This window comes from Thalassophryne amazonica, chromosome 2, assembly GCF_902500255.1.
Source record: "Thalassophryne amazonica chromosome 2, fThaAma1.1, whole genome shotgun sequence".
Lineage (NCBI taxonomy): Eukaryota > Metazoa > Chordata > Actinopteri > Batrachoidiformes > Batrachoididae > Thalassophryne > Thalassophryne amazonica.
This window is the reverse complement of record NC_047104.1, coordinates 37,880,019-37,903,429: the sequence shown is the minus strand read 5'-3', so window position 1 is coordinate 37,903,429 and position 23,411 is coordinate 37,880,019. Positions and strand designations below refer to the sequence as shown.

Sequence of the window (23,411 nt, the reverse complement as noted above, 5' to 3'; positions counted from 1 at the left end):
CACACAAGACTGTGAACACAGTGCAGCATTGCCGCATAAAAATGAGGCAGGTTGCTCATTTTACAGGCTGCAGTGGAGTGTTACGAGCTTTGTAACTGATACACAGAGAGACCTGGCTCAGCAGATCTGAAGGAAGCTTTAATATGGACAGAACCAAACAGACCACCCGTAAATCCAAATTTAAAGCCGCCCGGAAGAGCGCTCTGACTACTGTCGGTGTGAAGAAGACTCACCGTTACAGGCCCGGCACTGTGGCACTCCACTGCTACCAGAAATCGACTGAGGTGCTGATCCATAAGCTGCCCTTCCAGCGCCTGGTGAGAGAAATCGCTCAGGACTTCAAGACCGACTTCCGCTTTCAGAGCTCCGCTGTGATGCTCTGCAGGAGGCCAGCGAGGCTGACCTGGTGGGCAGCTTATGGATCAGCAGCTCGCAGATCAGCAGCTTGGTGGATTTCTGATAGCGACGGATCTCTCAGTGCTGGGCCTGTAATGGTGAGGCTTCTTCACACCGCCGGTAGCCGGAGCGCTCTTCCAGGCGGCTTTGGATTTACGGGCGCTCAGCATGGTTCTGGTCATATTAAGTTTACACTGTGAAACTGCCGGCCACTTTGCTACATCGTCATTAAATTCACTATCCGGTACAACATACGGATCCACTGAACCAACTGCTACACATCTATCGCAATAAACAGCTTTATCACGACGGTTTAAAGCCTCGTAATAAGATTTCATTCTCTCTATTTTCTTTCTCGCGCCAGCCGCGTAGTAAATAAACGATGGAGACGGGAGCAGAGTCATTATCTATCAAAATACCCACGTTTCCCCGAATGCAACATCATGTGAGGACTGATTCGTCTGCTGTCACTCACAATTCCACACCCCTCTCAATCGAAGCCACACCCTCCCACGCCAGAACGGGGCCAAAAGTTTGAAAGTGAAAAAATAAGATCTGAAAGTGAAAAAAGATCTGAAGGTGAAAAAAAGAAATATGAATGAAAATAAATTATTTGATCAAAATAATTACAGAGCTGAATCAAAAATTTATTTAAACTGAAAAATATATATCTTACTTATTTTTATTTTAATAATACTTTTTAAATGATTGTAAAATTCAAGAACAAACAATTCATTTTCAGTTTCAAAATTAATTTTTGCAATCTTTTTTATTTTCAGATTACAAAACTTTTGGCCTTGATTTAGCTCCATATGGCTGCACTGAGTTAATGGCTGTGAGAAACTTTAAGAGTGGAAAGGAGCTTGCCAGAGTATACGTCAAGCTCATTAACAACAATTTAGGGCAATTTAAATCAGTATATGTCTATTACAGACATATGATATAGATTTTCTGACAATTTCTTTTCTCAATTTTCGCCTTCAAATGAATTTGCTTTCTATAAATAGCCTAAATCATCTCAGAAAAAAATGGCAACATATATTTTGTTATTTTATGGAGAGTTTAGAAAAATGAAATGCATTTGTGAAGATTCTACCCAAAATTATAAAGTATTTACATTAGCCAATAGACTATTTCCTGATCTTGGTTTTCATCGTGATGTTGTATCTGTGACGTAGTTTTGACGGAATCCTTAAAAGTCTACAAAGTGAAATCCTGATCCAGAATCAGGATCCCCTCCAAAATTTAATGGAGTCTTCCAAAGTCTAACACCAATGTGTGGTGAAAATCTGTTAAGTAGTTTTTACATAATCCTCAAAATCTGACAAAGTGACGTGTATAAATTGAAATCCTGATCCAGAATCCGGATCCGGATAACCTCCAAAATTCAGTCGAGTCTGCCATAACCTAATATCCATCTGTGGTGCAAATTTGGTGAGAATCCGTGAGGTAGTTTTGATGTAATCCTTAAAAGACAGTAAAGTGGAATCCTGAGCCATGCAGATCCGGTTTATCTCCAAAATTCAGTGAAGTTTTCCATGCTCTAATATCTATCTGTGGTCCAAATTTGATGAGAATTCGTAAAGTAGTTTTGGCATAATCCTTCAAAGTCTGAAAAACTCTTTTGTCCCTCAGGCCACCAGACTGAACAACTCCTCACTTGAGGGAGGAGGAAGACAGAGGACGGGAAGGAGAGGAACAGTAGTAACCAGTAATGAGCAGTATTTCTGGTATTTATATTTATGTTAGCAAATTGGTTTTTACTTTCACTTCTGATACTCTGTGTGCTGCTATGAAATGCTGCTGGAATCTCAATTTCCCTGAGGGAGTCTTCCCAGAGGAATAATAAAGTCTTATCTAATCTAATGTAATCTAAAGTTCTCCACGCGTTACTATTATTCTCCATGTTATCTGGCCAATTTTCCACTGTGGTAAATATTCTCTGGTGCCTTTACTTTGATGTTTCTTCAATGTTCAATCCATGTAGCTTGACTTCCTGTTCTTTGCCTTATGGATCACCAGTTTCCATACTTCCTTGTTTAATTGTTAACTAATTACCTATTGATCTTCTATTGGAGCATCCCTCATCACCAGATTGTATAGGTTCATCCAGTTCTCTTGCGTTACTCTTCCACTGCTTATTTCCAGTGTTTTTGCTTTCCTGTTACAGACTTTTTATTTTATTTTGAGATATTTGTCTGTCATTCTGGATTAATTGCTTAGTATAAGAACTCCGTGTTACTGACCTTTTTCATGTTTTTTGCTAACCCTCTGCTGTCTCCCTTAAAAATACATACAGTGGGGTAAAAAAGTATTTAGTCAGTCCCTGATTGTGCAAGTTCTCCTTCTTAGAAAGATGAGAGAGGTCTGTAATTTTTACACTTCAACTATGAGAGACAAAATGAGAAAAAAAAAAAATCCAGAAAATCACATTGTAGGATTTTTAAATAATTTATTTGTAAACCATGGTGGAAAATAAGTATTTGGTCACCCACAAACAAGCAAGATTTCTGGCTCTCACAGACCTGTAACTTCTTCTTTAAGAAACTCTTCTGTCCTCCACCTATTACCTGCATTAATGGCATCTGTTGGAACTCGTTATCTGTATAAAAGACACCTATCCACAGCCTCAAACAGTCAGACTTCAAACTCAACCATGGCCAAGACCAAAGAGCTGTTGAAGGACACCAGGAAGAAAGTTGTAGTTGTGCACCAGGCTGGGAAGAGTGAATCTACAATAGTCAAGCAGGTTGGTGTGAATAAATCAACTGTGGGAGCAATTGTAAGAAAATGGAAGACGTACAAGACCATTGATAATCTCCCTCGATCTGGGGCTCCATGCGAGATGTCATCCTGTGGGGTCAAAACGATCATGAGAATGGTGAACAAAAATCCCAGAACTACACAGAGGGACCAGATGAATGACCTGCAAAGAGCTGGGACCAAAGTAACAAAGGCAACACACTATGCAGAGAGACTCAAATCCTGCAGTGCCAGGCGTGTCCCCCTGCTTACACCAGTACATGTCCAGGCCCATCTGACGTTTGCTAGAGAGCACACGGATGATCCAGAAGAGGATTGGGAAAATACCATGTGGTCAGATGAAACCAAAATAGAACTTTTTAGTAAAAACTCAACTAGTCATGTTTGGAGGAAGAAGAATGAACACCATACCTACTATGAAGCATGGGGGTGGAAACATCATGCTTTGGGGCTGTTTTTCTGCAAAGGGGACAGGATGACTGATCCGTGTTAAGGGAACAATGAACGTGGCCATGTATCGTGAGATTTTAAGCCAAAACCTCCTTCCATCAGTGAGAGCATTGAAGATGCAACATGGCTGGGTCTTCCAGCATGACAATGATCCCAAACACACCGCTCGGGCAACGAAGGAGTGGCTCCGTAAAAAGCATTTCAAGGTCCTGGAGTGGCCAAGCCAATCTCCAGACCTCAACCCCATAGAAAATTTGTTGAGGGAGTTGAAAGTCCATGTTGCCCAGCGACAACCCCAAAACATCACTGCTCTAGAGGAGATCTGCATGGAGGAATGAGCCAAAATACCAGCTACAGTGTGTGCAAACCTGGTGAAGACTTACAGGAAACGTTTGACCTCTGTCATTGCCAACAAAGGTTATGTTACAAAGTATTGAGCTGAACTTTTGTTATTGACCAAATGCTTATTTTCCACCATAATTTACAAATAAATTCTTTAAAAATCCTACAATGTGATTTCCTGGATTTTTTTTTTTCTCATTTTGTCTCTCACAGTTGAAAATTACAGACCTCTCTCATCTTTCTAAGTAGGGGAACTTGCCCAATCAGGAGCTGACTAAATACTTTTTTACCCTACTGTACCTGTTGGACTGATCACCCGTGTGCCTGACTTGTTGCTAACCATGCCTGCTCCTGAAAACTGTAATACTGCACCAAGAGAAAGGTAAACCTACTTTGTGGTTCTCTGCATTGGGGTCCTTTGTCCAAATATTAGAGTTGTTGCATGCACACTTACCAAAGCATTTTCCTTCACTTTTAGGTTTTCAAGGACAACATTTCCTGCAGGGACACAGAATATAAACCTAATAAACACTGAGATTAAACAGAGGTCGCACAGTATAAATATACAAAAAGCAAACAGCATAAACAGGCAGAAGAGTTTTTCTGGATGAGAATGAAGCTAAGACCCATAACTAACCCATAACTCCAAGTCTTGTAAGACCTGGAGTTATGGGTTGATGATCTTGAACAGTAGTAAGGAGGACTGATTCATTCTGAATTGGAAACGAGTCATCTGACAAAAGCGCAAACAGTGGAACAGCAAATGCAACAGTTACAGCTTGTACACACGAGCATTCAGAAAAGAAAAGTCTCAGCTCACCACAACCACACATGTACACAAAAAAACAGGACAGGATGAAATCAAATCAGTCATTAGATTTACAAGCAGAAAAGACAACAATAACTTGTTGATGCAAACAGAGAAAATATCACTCATGTCTACAAATGAGAATGTAGACATCATTACAACAAAGCACAACTAAGAGAACAAAATCAAATCATGGAAACCTGGATCTGGACCTGCGGGGTGTGGGTTTGAGGAAGAGAAAATTAACATTAAACCAACAGTCAGGAATAATGAATATGAAAGTGTTGCAGGCCTTAAATTCAGGAATTAATATATATTAATAAATAAAATGAAATTGATCACACAAAAAACAAACAGTTGAGTTCATATTGTCTGCAATGAAATAGAACTCAAAGTAAATGTAAGGACACAGTTTGCTTTTCAATTTCTATTTTCCATATATCCCAACTTTTTCAAATTGTCCAAACAGAGGTTTGAGCCTAAATATTGCATGAACGCCAAGTTAATGGAAAATAAGTCAAATCCTTCAACAAGTCAAAGAATTTTTTTAATACAATGAAAGTGTTTATACCAAACATCGAGTGAGGCCGAAGGCCGATGATATTGCCTTTTGGTGTCAGATGCCTGACTCCATAGGGATTAAATAAGTCAGGAGTAACATTTAAATGTTTTTAAATTACTGATCTACCAAAGGGAGTGGCAATATGGCAGCCGACGGCTTTACTTTCTGTCTTTGCAGACGAAGCGGTTTGTTTACTTGCGCTGGGAAGTGACGTTTGACGTCACGCCTTCACACCAACCCTCGTTTAAACAGCCATAAAATTAATGATAAAGTACTTATGTGCACGTATACAAAAAATAAAATAGAATGGCTGTGAGAACTTTTAAAGATCACCAGTCGCTTGTCATTTCGGCTTAAAGTAAAAGCACAATAGACTAATATGGTGAATAAAATGTCCCATTTTCTGCCTACAATTACAAGAATCAGGTGACAGGGTGGGAACACCGAACAAGGAAGCTGACACGAAAACTTACGTGTCATTAGGACAGGTTCAGTTTGTGAGACATACGACAAAGTTAAGCATGAATTCTGTCGTAAATCCCGACGTGTTCTGTTCTGTTGTGCGCTTTGTGTGTTGCTGGAGAATAATGAACGCGTTAAAATGTCACATTTTCTACGGAGTCTGGTCTGCTGTGGCAGTAACTGCTAATTAGCCTTCTTACCTCCCCAGATCCCGATCTTGAGTTGGGATTTGTCCAGATTCTCCACATAATCTCCGATAAATCTGTTCAGCAGGTCGCTGACCAGAGACTCGAACACCATGGTGGGACCAAACAAAAACGTTCGATTCCGCTGTCAGGATCAAGAACGATTAGCTCTGCGATCCCCTGTGAAGCTCGATTGATGATGTCTACAGGTCAGACCGTAAAATAAAAACGCTGCTAAATTTGCTATAAATATTCCAGTTGTTTCATACAACCTTTAACTTTTAAATTATATCTAACATGCTTCAAAATTAAATCCTACAAATAATCTGAAAACTGAAGAATTGTGATTATAGCATCACATTTTAAAATAATTAAATTAATTACAGTAATACTCTGAAGATAAGTAGAATATAAATTACAATTTCAAAAATAATTTTCTAAAACTTTCAAAAACTTGAAAGGATATTTGTAATTGCACAATAAATGTAAGGTTGGCTCATTTTCTTTTTTCAACTATCAAATGAGCATGTGGGCCTTAACCCTTCTTAAGAACAAATCTGTTCCTAAGTCCTCCTTAGGACGTTTTTACGAAGATTGTAGCATTCATGAATGTTTTCCTCTTCATCCCCAGACACTCGAATGAACACTCAGGAGTATTCTTACGCACATTTCAGTACTGACATGTTGTCACAGTGGTTGTGTTATGTGAAGGACATTAAAATATGATATTACGGTGATATGTCCACGTCTGTTCATTATTATATGTTATGTTTTGGTAATTTACAGAGTATTTTTATATTAAAATAAATTACATGTACGCTGTAAAAATGATAGCCCCTTTAAGTTAAGTGAACTTATGTCTTCTTGTTTACGTCACTTGTAATGGCAAGTTTAGGATATTGGACTCAAGTTTATATGTTTTTAAAATCTGAACTTAAAGCTAGCCATTGTCTTAACTAATTGTAAGTTGAAACAAAGCTTATCTTTAAGGTGAGTTAACTGATATTCAGTTGAATTAACTCACATTTTCAAGACAGCTGGTGAACCTCAGTTTTTACAGTGTGCCAGCACATTAAACAAGTAGAGTAGCAGCCGCACAGGGAGGGAATGGAAGCATTGCCTTCTGTATCCAGTTGATGGTACTCCTAAAAAGTAGGGTGGGGGGAAATTAAATATAAAATTATTTAGATTTTTCCCATAGCATACCTGAGAGTGCAGTCTCCCCAGTGATGGCCCTGATGGGCTAGTCCAACTTGGATAACTTTTGGGTATCTACTGTTCCTACTCCACTCCGCTGCGTCTTCCGTCAGGATTTTGAGATGTATTTTTTGGTGTCGGATTTTAAATTGAACCATTTCTTTTTCGCTTTTTCTTGCACTAAGTTGGTACCCGAGTTGCAACATTGACCTATCCCAAAGACCTGAATTTGAATTTTTTGAATTTGAATGAATTTATTCGGCACACACAGATCCAAAAGAACAAAAAACATACTACGGTATTATCTATAGTATCAAATGCTTTCTGTAAGTCTATAAAAACCCTACTGTGTATTTTTGTTTTCAGTTGCATTTGTCATATGTTCCACAAAATCAATTATCGCCAGTGTTTTGGTACAAATCCATATTGCTGCTCATTTAGTATGTGATGTTTGGTTATAAAATCATCCAGTCTCTTAATAAATACTTTTTCCAGAATTTTTGAGAATTAAGGTAGCAGTGAGATTGGCCTATATAATTTGAAAAAACGTGTTTATCACTGGACTTGAACACCACTTTAGCTATTTTCATTTTAGAAGGAAATCTCCCAGTCATTAATGACAAGTTACAGATATAAGTTAAAGGTTTAATGACACAATCAATTTTTTTTTTTTTATCAAAGACATATAAAAATTATTGTAATCAGTTGATTTTTTTATCCCTTTAGTTTATGTACTATGTCAAATATTTCATATTCATCAGTTTCTCTGATAAATATTGAATCTGAAAGGTTAGTCCTCATTGTCCTGTTATCCCAAGAGCTCGGAAGGGACAACTGAATTTGCAAAGAAATTTTCCCACATTGGCAAAATAATCATTAAAATGATCTACTATAGCTTTCTTTTCCTTAACCACTGTATCAGTATTTTAGTAAAAACATGTTGGATAATCTTTGACAAATTTTTTATTTTTGATGATTTCATTTAAGAGCTTCCAAGTATCTTTGATGTTTGTTTAATTTGTTTCCAACAAATCACTGTAATACTGCCTTTTGCAAGATCACATGTTATTGGTTAACTTGTGTTTATATGTCTTGGATTTACTCTCAGCCTCAATTGTTCTACGTTTTAAAAATTGCTTGTACAAAAAAAAAATATGTTTACATGCAGTCAGCAGTACCTTAGTGATCCGTGGTTTGTCAGTATTTCATCCAACGTTTAATATCAATGGACAATGTTTATCATTGCCAGACTCGGTTTAACTGCTTTAGGAGATAGACACACTAGAGGTGATTTAATTGAAATCTACAAAAACTTATATGGACATGAAAATATTAATTTAGAAATTTTCTTTGAAATGGCCTCAGAGGTCATGGGATGAGGCTTGAGGTTGAAAGATCTAGACTGAATATAAGGAAAAATGTTTTTAGTAATAGAGCTATTATGTTCTGGAATAGTTTGCCTTGGTATGTGGTTTCCTTGCCTAGTATGAATTCTTTTAAACAAAATTCTGATTTGTATGACAGGTTTGATTTGTATTGTAACCATTAGATTTTAATACATTATTTTCCTTTTTGTTGTTATGATGTGTTGGTATATACAAATTTGTATACTTTTTTACACATAAAATGAATTATGAATTATAATTATGCAGCATTACCTTCTCTTCTGAACTGCCACAGCTCTGAGCTGAAATGGATTTTTCTTTTGCTTTTGTTTCCTCTTTAATATGTATATATGTCACAGACATGAACGAGCGAAGCTCTTCAGCATCTCACCATGTAATTTAGGTTCTTCAGACTTTTTTTGAGTTAATGCTTCAGGGGATAATGCTTCCCATGACCTCTGAGGCCATTTCAAAGAAATGGCTAAAACCTTTCAGGCCCCCCCGCACTGCCTTTTTAAGCACTTTTCTTTATTTGCCTCTCACATGCCTGGAAGCTCCTCACCATCTAACCATGTAATTTAGGTCCCCCCCCCCCCCCCCCCCCAAATTACAGCCCTCTTAACCCCCTGCCACATTAAGCATTTTTTTTTAAATGTAGATGTAAATTAATATTCAAAGTTTTCAACTAGCTGACAGTAGGGCTGTACAATATGGCCAAATGATCATATCTCAGTATTGTCATATCAATATGATATATGATAGATATGATATGATATATGATAATGATAGGCTAGACCAGACCAAGCCGTGAAGACCAGACTATTCATTCTAATCCTGTGCATATGGGAGACAAAAGCCGTACCTACAGACCTGAAGGACGCCACCATCATTGCCATCTTCAAGAAGGGGGACCACTCGATCTGCAGAAATTACCACGGCATCTACCTCCTCAGTAGTGCCCAGAAAGATCTTTTCACGGGTGCTGCTTGACAGGCTTCTGACTGTCACTGAGGAGTCCTTCATTATCGGGTGGGGTAATGATCTCCTCTCAGAGTTCTTTGGATTGGTGTCAGACAGAGTTGCATTTTGTCCCCTCATTTATTTAATATCTGCATGGAGGACCTGAGCCACAGGCTAAATATATGCCATTTGGCTGCTGTTATAGTTGCATACTAATTAACCACATTATTTATGCAGATGACCTCATGCAGATTGCACACTCAGTGTGGCAGGGCTAAACAAACTGTTGAAAGTATGTGTTGTGAAAGTGTAGTGACACGGACCCACAACAGGGGGCGCAAATGAACGGCCAATAGATGAGCCAAAAGGTAACAATTTAATGTTGTGAAATGTGCACAACGAACATACAGACAATCTCAGAATATAATTACAGTCAATCCACAAGGTGACATGTGGGCAGGCTCGAGGATAGAAGACGTCTGTCCTGAGAAGAGCCGGAACCACACGATTTCCGCCGCCACAGAACCTGGTGAATACTGGAGCCGCCAAGTCCTGAATTCCCAGGTGATCACCGTCCCCGACTGTCGGATCTGGTACTGCTGGCGAGAACAAAGACAGTCAAGTGTGGGTGTGTGTACACCCAGTAACAACAGCGGTGGGAATGCCACCTCCACCTCTCACTCAATACGTGCTGCAGCGATCCCTCAGAGGAAAAAGAGTGCCGTCCTGCACAGCCTCCACAAACTAAGGACCGGTACTCCTGCAAACACTCACAATAGAAAGATTTAGAAAATACCAAAAAGGCTGAGGATATTACCTCCAATGAAGTATGATATCTCGGCAACGAGGTGGAGATGACGTCTGGTCTTTATGGAGTGAGAGGACATTGAGTAGATGGGTGACAGCTGTCAAGAGGTAATGAGTGACAGCTGTCACCCCCGGCTGCGTCCATGGCGGCAGCGCCCTCTCGTGCCTGAAGCCCGCACTTCAGGCAGGGCGCCCTCTGATGGTGGGCCAGCAGTACCTCCTCTTCTGGCGGCCCACACAAAACAGGACCCCCCCCTCAACGGGTGCCTCCTGGCGCCCGACTCGGCTTGTTGGGGTGTCGACGGTAGAAGTCGGCCAGGAGGGCCGGATCCAGGATGAAGCTCCTCTTCACCCGGGAGCGTTCTTCGGGTCCATACCCCTCCCAGTCCACCAAGTACTGGAACCCCCGGCCCATCCAACGGACGTCCAGGAGCCGGCGCACCGTCCAAGCCGGCTCCCCGTCGATGATCCGAGCAGGAGGCGAAGCCGGTCCGGGAGCACAGAGGGGTGAGGTGTGGTGAGGTTTGATGCGTGACACGTGGAAAACCGGATGGATCCGCAGTGAAGCCGGGAGTTGGAGCTTCACTGCGGCAGGACTGAGGACTTTGAGGATTTTGAAGGGGCCAATGTACCTGTCCTGAAGTTTCGGGGAGTCCACCTGGAGGGGGATATCCTTCGTGGAAAGCCACACCTCCTGCCCGGGCTGGTAAGCAGGGGCCGGGGATCTCTGGTTCTTGGTCCCGGGGCGATAGGTGATCCGGAAGTCAAAACGTCCGAAGAACAGTGACCAGCGGGCTTGCCTGGGGTTCAGCCGCTTGGCGGTCCTGATATACTCCAGGTTACGATGGTCAGTGAAAACCGTGAATGGCACAGACGCTCCCTCCAACAGGTGTCTCCACTCCTCAAGAGCCTCTTTCACCGCAAGGAGTTCTCGATTGCCGACGTCATAGATCCGTTCAGCCGGGGTCAACCTGCGTGAAAACTAGGTACACGGGTGAAGAACCTTATCTGTCTCTCCGCTCTGGGATAGCACGGCTCCTATCCCTGAGTCAGAGGCGTCCACTTCAACCACGAACTGGCGGCTAGGGTCGGGCTGCACCAAAACTGGCGCAGTAGAGAACCGTCGTTTCAACTCCTTGAACGCGGCTTCGCACCGATCCGACCAGGTGAAGGGGACTTTTGGAGAGGTCAGGGCTGTCAGGGGGCTAACTACCTGACTGTAGCCCTTAATGAGCCTCCTATAGAAATTAGCAAAGCCGAGGAACTGTTGCAGCTTCCTACGGCTTGTTGGTTGGGGCCAATCTCTCACTGCCGCAACCTTGGCTGGATCACGGGCGACGGAGTTAGAGGAGATGATAAACCCCAGGAAGGACAAAGACGTGCGGTGAAACTCGCACTTCTCGCCCTTCACAAACAGTCAGTTCTCTAATAACCGCTGCAGGACCTGATGTACATGCTGGACATGGGTCTCAGGATCCGGAGAAAAGATGAGAATATCGTCCAGATATACGAAGACGAATCGGTGCAGGAAGTCCCGCAAGACATCGTTAACCAAGGCTTGGAACGTCGCGGGGGCGTTGGTAAGGCCGAACGGCATGACCAGGTACTCAAAGTGACCTAACGGGGTGTTAAATGCCGTCTTCAATTCGTCGCCCTTCCAGATCCGAACCAGGTGATACTCATTTCTAAGATCCAGCTTAGTAAAGATTTTGGCTCCATGCAGGGGGGTGAACACGGAATCCAACAATGGCAACGGGTATCGGTTGCGAACCATAATCTCATTCAGCCCCCTGTAATCAATGCATGGACGGAGTCCGCCATCTTTCTTGCCCACAAAAAAGAAACCTGCCCCCATCAGGGAGGTGGAGTTCCGGATCAGCCCGGCAGCTAATGAGTCCCGGATGTAGGTCTCAATTGATTCGCGCTCAGGTCGTGAGAGGTTGTACAGCCTGCTGGACGGGAACTCAGTGCCTGGAACCAAATCAATGGCTCAATCGTACGGACAGTGCGGGGGAAGGGTGAGTGCCAGATCCTTGCTGAAGACGTCAGCAAGATCGTGGTACTCAACCGGCACTGCCGTCAGATTGGGAGGGACTTTGACCTCCTCCTTAGCCTGTAAACCGGGAGGAACCGAGGATCCTAAACACACCCGATGGCAGGTCTCGCTCCACTGAACCACCACCCCAGACGGCCAATCAATCCGGGGATTGTGCTTCAACATCCATGGGAAGCCCAAAATCACGTGGGAGGTAGAAGGAGTCACAAAAAACTCAATCGCCTCCCGATGGTTTCCAGACACCACCAGAGTTACTGGTTGTGTCTTGTGTGTGATTAAAGGGAGGAAGGTGCCATCTAGTGCCCGCACCTGCACTGGCGAAGGAAGCGCCACCAGAGGGAGCCCTACCTCCCTTGCCCATCTGCTGTCTAGCAGACTCCCTTCTGACCCCGTGTCCACCAGTGCTGGGGCTTGAAGGGTTAAATCCCCGCTCAGGATTGTAACTGGGAGTCGTGTGGCAATCTGTGTGTGTCTCACGTGAATGTTTTGACCCCCCCTTAGCCCAGTCTCTGAGGGCGGTTGTTGTTTTGGCCGTTTGGGGCAGTTTTTCTGTGTGTGCTCCTTTGAGCTGCAGAGAAAACACTCCCCGCGGATCAGCCTCCTCATTTTGGCCCTGTGCGTTTCCCTAACAACGTCAGCAGGGGGAGCTGTTGCCCCACGGAGCGCTGCGGCTGTGGAGCATGGGGAGGGCGGCCCCTTTTCGAACCCGGAAGGGAGAGGGGCGGCGCGTATCCGGTCACGTCCTTCGCCTCGCTCCCGACGGCGTTCCTCCAACCGATTGTCTAACCGTATAATGAGATCGATAAGCCCATCTAAGTCCCGCGGTTCCTCCTTAGCTACCAGCTGCTCCTTCAGGACCAACGACAGTCCATTAATGAAGGCAGCGCAGAGCGCAACGTTATTCCAGCCGGACCTCGCAGCCGCGATGCGGAAGTTGACTGCATAAGCGGCTGCGCTCTCGCGTCCCTGTCTCATTGACAGCAGCACAGTTGAAGCGGTCTCTCCTCTGTTAGGGTGATCAAACACTGTTCTGAACTCCCCCACAAACCCAGTGTATGCTGATAACAACCGTGAGTTCTGTTCCTAGAGTGCCGTAGCCCAGGCGCGTGCCTTACCCCGAAGCAGAGCAATCACATAAGCTATTTTACTAGCATCTGACGCGTACATGACGGGACGTTGTGCGAAGACGAGCGAACACTGCATGAGAAAGTCCGCGCACGTCTCCACACAACCTCCGTACGGCTCAGGAGGGCTTATGTATGCTTCAGAGGATGGTGGGAGGGGTTGTTGAACCACCACTGGAACGTTCATATCCTGCACAGGGTCGGCAGGAGGAGGAGCTGCAGCAGCGCCCTGAGCGCTCGCCGCCATCTGAGCGGAGAGAGCCTCCACCCTGCGGTTCAGGAGGATGTTTTGCTCGGTCATCTGATCCAACCGAGCCGTAAAGGCGGTGAGAATGTGCTGCAGCTCACCAATCACGCCTCCTGCAGATGCCTGCGCTCCCTGCTCTCCCATTGGTCGTTCAACAGCCGGGTGACGCCCCTCGGAGTCCATGACGCTGGCCGAGATATCCTGTTGTGAAAGTGTAGTGACACGGACCTACAACAGGGGGCGCAAATGAACGGCCAATAGATGAGCCAAAAGGTAACAATTTAATGTTGTGAAATGTGCACAACGAACATACAGACAATCTCAGAATATAATTACAGTCAATCCACAAGGTGACGTGTGGGCTGGTTCGAGGATAGAAGACGTCTGTCCTGAGAAGAGCCGGAACCACACGATTTCCGCCACCACAGAACCTGGTGAATACTGGAGCCGCCAAGTCCCGAATTCCCAGGTGATCACCGTCCCCGACTGTCGGATCTGGTACTGCTGGTGAGAACAAAGACAGTCAAGTGTGGGTGTGTGTACACCCAGTAACAACAGCGGTGGGAATGCCACCTCCACCTCTCACTCAATACGTGCTGCAGCTATCCCTCAGAGGAAAAAGAGTGCCGTCCTGCACAGCCTCCACAAACTAAGGACCGGTACTCCTGCAAACACTCACAATAGAAAGATTTAGAAAATACCAAAAAGGCTGAGGATATTACCTCCAATGAAGTATGATATCTTGGCAACGAGGTGGAGATGACGTCTGGTCTTTATGGAGTGAGAGGACGTTGAGTAGATGGGTGACAGCTGTCAAGAGGTAATGAGTGACAGCTGTCACCCCTGGCTGCGTCCATGGCAGCAGCGCCCTCTCGTGCCTGAAGCCCGCACTTCAGGCAGGGCGCCCTCTGATGGTGGGCCAGCAGTACCTCCTCTTCTGGCGGCCCACACACAACAATGTGAGCTGTTTGGTGACAACCACTGTGTACTATACAACCCCAAGAAGAGTGCTGTAATGTGCTTTAGGGCCAGCTATCTAAAAGGGGTAGATTTGACACGAAGCAGAAAGTTCAACCACATTACACCCATTTTGGCATCCCTTCACTGGCTTCCTGTCCCAGTGAGATCAGATTTTAAGGTTCTGCTACTAGTCTATAAAATTGTTCACGGACTGGCACCTCCCTACCTAGCTGACCTAATGAAACCTTACATACCGGCCCAGGCTTTGTGTTCTCAGGGTGCAGGACTACTTTGTGTCCCTAGGGTGAATAAGAAGTCTGCGGGTCACAGAGCTTTCTCTTCTCGTGCCCGTGTTCTGTGGAATGATCTCCCCGCATCAATGAAACAGTCAGATTCTGTGGAGACTTTCAAGTCCAGACTTAAGACGCACTTATTTTCCCTTTCGCATGGCTAGCATGCTGGCATAGTATAGTTCTGTGATTTTTACTCTTTTAATTCATTTTATTAGGAAACTGAACAGCCTCAACTTTACCTAAATTCTGGGTCTTTTAGTGAAGGGCTCGTGGCCGGCGATCACCTTAGTATTATGTGCTTTTCTTGTTGTTTAATGCTGACAAATTACACTGAATTTCTTGTCTCTCTGATGCCTGATTCTGTTTTTTTCTCTGTTTAAGGTGCAGCTCCATCCAAAGATGGGCGTGGTATTTGTGCTGGAGACCCTCCTGTCCTGTGCACCAACAGCATTTCCTGTATATTTGTTTTGTGAATTGTTCTGTAATTTATGTTTGTAGCATGGCCCAAGCAGAGGGTCACCCCTTTGAGTCTGGTCTGCTTGAGGTTTCTTCCTCAGAGAGAGTTTTTCCTTACCACTGCTGCTCTGGGGGTTAGTAAGGTTAGACCTTACTTGTGTGAAGCGCCTTGAGGCAACTCTGTTGTGATTTGGCGTTATATAAATGAAAATAAAATGAAATTGAAATAGATTTACTAGTGTTTAAACTAAACGGTGAAGTACTAAAAGAAGCTGACTCATGTAGATACCTCAGACACATAATCAGTAATGACCTAAGTGATGACCTTGATATAGCCAGACAATGCAGGCAGCTATATGCTCAAGGGAACATGATGCTACGCAAATTTCATGTGTAATCTTGATGTTAAAAAAAACTTGTTTCATTCATACTGCTCGCCTATGTACACAGCTCAACTTTGGTGGAACTACAAGAAATCATCTATGAACAAACTGTATGTGTCCTATCATAACATTTTAAATTATTCACTGGCTTCTCCAAATATTAAAGTACACTCTGCACCGTCCTTGACATACAGTGATGTCAGGCTGTGATCTCCACTGTCTTGGATTGATTCTTAGTAGTTGTTCCACTGAAAGAAAGAGGGACTTCCATCTATAGTGTCATTTGGGCAAATAAGTTGGAGCTTGCACTCCCTTTCAATAACCTTTGCAGCTGTGGAGGAGCAAGCACTTTTGTTCCACAGTGCCGAACACTTTGCAAATGTTGCACATGATATTTTTCTTGTTCATATGAGTTGGCTTTTGTGGCATCTACTGCAAGTTCAGGAGATGTCAACTGTTCTGTACCGCTCATCTTAGGTTCATAAACTTGAAGAAACGATGACGTCGCACTGGAACTATGAACATTTATTTACAGGACGTCCAAATAAAACAACCATCTTGTCGCCGTCATTCGTTCTACTTCTGCCTTGGCTGCCTTGCAGTCACAGGCTTTTAAATGGACCGAGCACCCCTGCACAAAACCTTAGTTACTGCAGTCATAGAATGTTCCAGACACTACAACAAGCACAACGATGATGCTTTGGGAGCTTATATTCAAAACAGGCATCCTGTTCATTTATGAGGCCTTGTACCTCCAACGCCCTCAAACTCTTTCAGATCCACATCTTCCTCAGTCACTCACATCTTCGTTCTCTCCCTCGTCTTGCTCTTCATCGAAAGTATAAACCCTGAAGGCCTTTACAAAATTTGAGGTGGTGTCTGTAGTGGATCACACAATCGTTTCACGAATGTTGTATTCATTATGGATGTCATTAAGAGTAGCTGTTAAAACGTCAAACGTATGGGATCCCTTAAGCCTCTTGCATGCAAGAGCAACCAAAAATCTTTCTAGGCTGTCTGACCCAAACCAGTGGGCGGTCAGTCCAATAATAGTCTGACGAAAAGCCATGTTCAATGTTCTGCATCACTTTCTTTACTTGTGCTTTCATTTCCTATTTTGTTTTTTCAGTTTTGGTTCTGACTGTTGTTCTTGACGTCACCATGTAGTTTGGCGTGGTATGCTGCATTAACTCCTTAAATCATGGTTGTTCCACAACTCCGAAGGGATGCAAACCCTGGACAACAAAGTGAAATACTGCCTGATCTGTGCTCTTTTTTGAGGCTTTGGTGTCCTGCAGTCTCTGCTGCTTATGTGCTGATGCACTCTCACCAGCAGGCAAGCTTCCCTTCCTCCTGATCGCGGATGTTGTCAGTTGAAGGTATCGGTCGAGATAATGTCCATGTGTTCTGTGAAAATAAAAAATATCAATTCAATGTTAGTTAATTACATAATTCTAACTCATTTACATAACACAATGCATATAAGTTGTGTCAGCATGCCCTTTGAGATACTATCAAATTCGGTAAATCTAGGTAATATATGAGTGATGGCAGTGGTGGGCACAGCTAACCAAAAAGTTAGCGTTGATAACCATTAATCTGATAACTGAAAAGTTATCTTTTAAACCGATAAACTGCTAAAAAAAAAAAATCTTTATTACAAATAACTGATGACTTTTAGTATTGATTTGGACGCGGCCACATCAGATTACACTGTCAGCTTCTGATAAACCAGTTTCACTTTCACTTTTCGCTGCTGGGTAAATTCAAGGATCACAAACACATAAGAACGCACGAAAAATGAATGAATAAAAAAAATATAACCCCAAACACTGTCATCACCTTTCAAAAGCAGTAAAACACAGTATTAAAAGTATGAACTAAAAAGCTGCTGCTTTTTTCACACGCTTTGAACCCTGTGACTTAAACAACCAAAATACATCCATTAATGCACGTTAGTGAATATAAATTCTTACCTGTTAGTTAGTTTCAGTAGGAGTCATATGAAGAAATAATCATCTGAAGAAATAATCCACATAAAGCGTCCTTTAAAAAAAAAATCCAAAAGTGTCTAAACAATCAAGAAAAGTCCCTCTGTACACAGTTGCCCCGTGAGCCCCCCCCCCCCCCCCCCACACACACACACACACAAGTCTTGGTGATTGAATTATACCATCAACCACAAAGAAATAAAATAAAATAATGTTAAAATTAGTCCATTTTGTTTTTGAGCAGACGACTCACTGTAGCGTCCAAAGTGAACCTGACCTACACTACCCACAACGCTCCCTGTGTCAACTGGCCAATCACATTTTGCGATTAATGATGACCTCATCAGCAAGTGACAGGCAGCCAGTCTTCCACAAACACAAAACAGATGGACTAAAATGTTTGATTTTAGGGTTTACAAATGTTTTTGACCATTAAACTTTGCTCACTTTACCAGCAAAAAAAAAAATTGTTATCGGACTGAAAGTTATTGGAACTAAATTTATCGGAAGATAATTGGTCTGATGATGGTTGCAAAACTTATCTGAAAAGCTAATCCGCTAGCAAAAGCATTAGCTTTGATAATTATCTGTTATCAGATTAGCTGAACAGTGCCCACCAATGAGTGATGGTACCCATCTCAGTAACAGGGTGTAGTGGCTGAGATAAGGCATGCTGAAATATATTTAATGTCATCTATTTTCTTCTTGAAATAATCTCAGAAATCTTCGGCTAGAAAAGGAGAGTGACTTACAGGTGTTAAATGTTGCCACTGTGCCGAACAGGAACTTTGAGTTATACTTGTTTTTGTTGATCAAATCGGACTATAGTCAATTTTGTAGTAGTGCATGCTTATAGTCTAGAATAGCATCGCACCATGCTAGGTGGAATACTTGTAGTTTTGAAGTAGGCATGAGGAATGCCAGATGACCCCTACCTGTGGTCCTGACACCTGCGTGGACTTCTCATCTTCTTTATATTATTATAATGTTTGATTTCCTATTTTCTCTTTCTTCAGCTTTGTAAAACTTTGCAAAACTCTTAGAATGGCCTAAGCAGTGGGTCACCCCTTTGAGTCTGGCCTGCTTGAGGTTTCTTCCTCAATATCATCAGAGTAAGTTTATCCTTACCACTGTCACCTGTGTGCTTGCTCTAGGGGTTGGTAAGGTTAGCGTTTACTTGTGTGAAGTACCTTGAGGCAGTTTTGTTGTGATTTGGTGCTGTATAAATGAAATAAATTGAAAAAATAAACTGAAATTGAATTTGAACTATGCCATTTTCGTTCTAGACCTCTAACCTTATGCTTGAGGCCATGTAGGTAATCATTGAACCTGTTATGTGTCGGACGCAGGACGGAGAACCGACCAGCGTTTGAAGGACCCAGTATGAAATAAGCAGAGCACGGTACAAAGGATAACAAAATTTAATGACATAACAGTGCGGTGCAAAAGTATAACAAATTAGAGCGCGGACTGGCGAGGTGGATATACGGTGCGCTCCCAGCTGCACAAACGGTCCGGAGCCAGAAACAGTTTGGACCCAAGGACCCCGCCGACACCCCCCAGGTGGCCGCGACAAACCGAGTCTGTGAAAGAAGAAATCATCATGTGAGTCCACACTCCACACACAGAGAGACCGCTCAAAGGTGTACACAAACAGCAAACACTTCCTGGCTTAATCACTAATCAGCTTCCCACCCTGCAGGCATGGAACACCCCGTTCACATTACTCACTGCAGTGGAAGCTGATTAAACGACTAACATAACAGCTCAATATAATAAGGTGTGAGGGACACCACATTTACTGACTGTACAAATGTTAGTCACAAAACCTGACGTACCTCAGGAAGTGTGCTGACGAGTGTGAGACCTCACCCCCTCCTCTTTCACAGACCATGGCATCAAACCTGGACGTTCTCTGCATCCATAATGATGAGATGGCTCTCAAGACGACGATCTCACCCGTCTGGTCACAAGGTCGAGTCTCTGGCAAATACACACTGTGTACTCCAGACTTAAATGCCACCATGCTCCAATCCGTGTAGATGCACCACAGCTGTGAGTCCTGACGAGCTGCACATGATCAGCCTCAGGTGATCAGGGTGAGGTCCTGATAACTCAGCCACACAGCCACTCAGTCCTGAACGCATGCCACCTGGAAGGAAAAACAAAAGACAGAACAGAAGACAGAAACAAAGGCAGCCAGGCACCCCCAGCCACACAACAGCACCCCACCCTCATGGGAAGCCTCCCGGCGACCACACAAACCTGGCCCAGGAGAAACACCCCCCTCCAGGGACCATGGCTGGAAACCGTATCTGCATTCATCTTCCAACAGAATCTTCATCTAACAGAACGGTTGACGTCTTCTCCTCTGACTGCATCTTTGCCCTTGTTTCTGTCAGTCAATTTGCACAGGTGTGGCCAGGAGTTCTTGAACCTGTGCGGTCAGCCTTCGTCCAACCATGTTTAAAATCTGATTAGTCATAAAACAAAAAAGACAAACACAAACAACCAAACCACCCCCCCCCTCCCCAGAGGACCGTCCCATCAAACCCCGGGAAGAGGAGAAAAGAAAAACAACCCAAACTTAAGCTTGCAAATAAAAACGCTAACACCCCCCCCCCCACGACATGTAGGGACCAACACCCCCCAGAGGACATCCCGCCAGCTCCAGGAGTAATAACCACAGCCGAGGTCCCTCTGGGATCCAAAGTCACCCACGGGGACTCCCAGCGCCTCCCAGAGGACCGTTCCATCAACCCCAGGAGGCGCCCCCCCTCATGACTAACGGACCCAGCCCCGGCCGTCTATGGCTAGATGGACCCACAGCCCTTTCCCCCCCAGAGGACACCACAGTCACACCCTGAGGGCGGAAACTGGGGGGAAAAACAAAAGAAAAAAAAACATACAAACAAAACAACCCCAGCCCCACCCCCTCGGCGCAGTGGAAACTGGAAGCACGTCCAGCGTCACCAACCATGACTATACCCCAGAAGTCAACCGGGAGGAGTGTAACAGCGGTTATGGCAGACGGCACAAAACGGCGCCACCCCTCCGACTTCCAAACCAGCCACCAGCTGCGGGTATATTCCACTGCCCCAAACCTCAGCCACGCCAATGGCAGACGGCTCAAAGGCGCGCTGAAGCCGGAGGTGGAACAGGGAATCAACAAAAAAAAAACAACACCCCGAACCCCCTTCCCCCCTCCCAGGTGCAGAGGCTACCTGGGAAACGCCCAGCATAACCAAACTGCACCACTCCAGCAACGCCGACAACCTACGGCTCACACGGCTGGAGCCAGAGGAGAAGAGAGGGAATAAAAAAAAAAATACCCCAAACCCCCCCCCCCCCCTCCCGGGTGCAGAGGTTACCTGGGAAACGCCCAGCATAACCAAACTGCACCACTCCAGCAACGCCGACAACCTACGGCTCACACGGCTGGAGCCAGAGGAGAAGAGGGGGCATAGCAAAAACAAAAAAAAGAAAAAAGAAAAAACAACCCAATTACCCCCCCATCACCCCCCAGAGGACCATCCCATCAAACCCTGGGAGGTGAAACCAAAAGAAATAAAAAGAAAGACTAACAGACTAACATAAAGTGACTTGGGTCTTTTTTTATGCTCCAGACAGACTGCAGGGTCACGACCCCAGACACTAATAGTGTAAAAAATCCCACACAAAAACCAACTCAAACACCCACAAAAAATGAACCAACACAAAACTAATAAGTGATTTATACCGTCAAGCTCAAACAAATGGAACACACCTGTTCCACCTTAAGAGCTATGACGGTAATGTGACTCAGTCACCAACAGAGGGAGCCAAAGTGCTAAAAATAAAAACCCCTTTGGTAACAGAGAAAACAAACTCATGCTGCTTTTCCTGTGCGCAGCTCTGTGTAACACACAACCAAAATATGTTTCAACTAAATTACGCCGGAGCTGACACAACAGACGCAGTAGTTATCTTCACCCGGGGAAACGGGGCTACAACTGTAACACAGGAAGCACAGCGACCCGTGGCACAGAGCTCCGCCGTGCACGTTCACCCATTACAGACACACTCTTGCAGCTCCCGTTTAAACCTCTTATCCGGTCAAAGTGTGACGCGAAGCCGTCGCCAGTCACACTCCACCACGACCCTCGGATAAGGCACAACACAGGAACACGGCTGCAAGAGAGCTCAAATCAGTATTCGATAATGGGTTCTCAAACACGCACCATCCGGGCGGAGATCACCCTCAACTGATCCGGATACCTTCTGAACGTCTGCTGCCGCATTCCCGGCGCATTACCGTCTCTGCTACCGCTGGGTCCGTGATGTTTGGCCAGAGACTACTGTTATGTGTCGGACGCAGGATGGAGAACCGACCAGCGTTTGAAGGACCCAGTATGAAATAAGCAGAGCACGGTACAAAGGATAACAAAATTTAATGACATAACAGTGCGGTGCAAAAGTATAACAAATTAGTGCGCGGACTGGCGAGGTGGATATACGGTCTGCTCCCAGCTGCACAAACGGTCCGGAGCCAGAAACAGTTCGGACCCAAGGACCCCGCCGACACCCCCTAGGTGGCCGCGACAAACCGAGTCTGTGAAAGAAGAAATCATCATGTGAGTCCACACTCCACACACAGAGAGACCGCTCAAAGGTGTACACAAACAGCAAACACTTCCTGGCTTAATCACTAATCAGCTTCCCACCCTGTAGGCATGGAACACCCCGTTCACATTACTCACTGCAGTGGAAGCTGATTAAACGACTAACATAACAGCTCAATATAATAAGGTGTGAGGGACACCACATTTACTGACTGTACAAATGTTAGTCACAAAACCTGACGTACCTCAGGAAGTGTGCTGACGAGTGTGAGACCTTACCCCCTCCTCTTTCACAGACCATGGCATCAAACCTGGACGTTCTCTGCATCCATAATGATGAGATGGCTCTCAAGACGACGATCTCACCCGTCTGGTCACAAGGTCGAGTCTCTGGCAAATACACACTGTGTACTCCAGACTTAAATGCCACCATGCTCCAATCCGTGTAGATGCACCACAGCTGTGAGTCCTGACGAGCTGCACATGATCAGCCTCAGGTGATCAGGGTGAGGTCCTGATAACTCAGCCACACAGCCACTCAGTCCTAAACGCGTGCCACTTGGAAGGAAAAACAAAAGACAGAACAGAAGACAGAAACAAAGGCAGCCAGGCACCCCCAGCCACACAACAGCACCAAGGCAATTGTGTTTTGGAGGGGTGTGTGGTTTTAGTATACGTGGAGTGATCATGTCGAGGGTGGTTGTGAGCACTAAGTTTAAACTGTCCACACAACTGTCTAGCGAATAGCCATTTTCCAAAAGTGATGCTAAGATATCAGGCAGCCTGGCAACAAGTTCAATTGTAGTTGAAGAGTTGATGTGTTGCCGAAACAATAAATAAGGTTCTTGTTCTTGGCAAGAAGACTGTAAACTTAATAAGTGAGTGATTGGAGACCACTGACGCAAGAGGCATGATGTCAGTATTTGTGGCAGCAATACCGCAAACGAGGACCAAATCCAGGGTATTTCCACTAATGTGTGTTG

The 23,411-nt window shown here is 44.4% G+C and overlaps 1 protein-coding gene across 1 annotated transcript in view; it reads right to left on the bottom strand.

Moving 5' to 3' along the window:
* LOC117503539 (vacuolar protein sorting-associated protein 13C-like) overlaps window positions 1-6,164 on the bottom strand; it is a 305,374-nt gene extending 299,210 nt beyond the window's left edge. Inside the window, 2 exon segments of the mRNA XM_034162801.1 lie at window positions 4,406-4,449; window positions 5,984-6,164. Of these exon segments, the coding sequence (XP_034018692.1) occupies window positions 4,406-4,449; window positions 5,984-6,083 (144 nt within the window). The 5' untranslated portion in view covers window positions 6,084-6,164.
* Window positions 6,165-23,411: the final 17,247 nt, after the last annotated feature.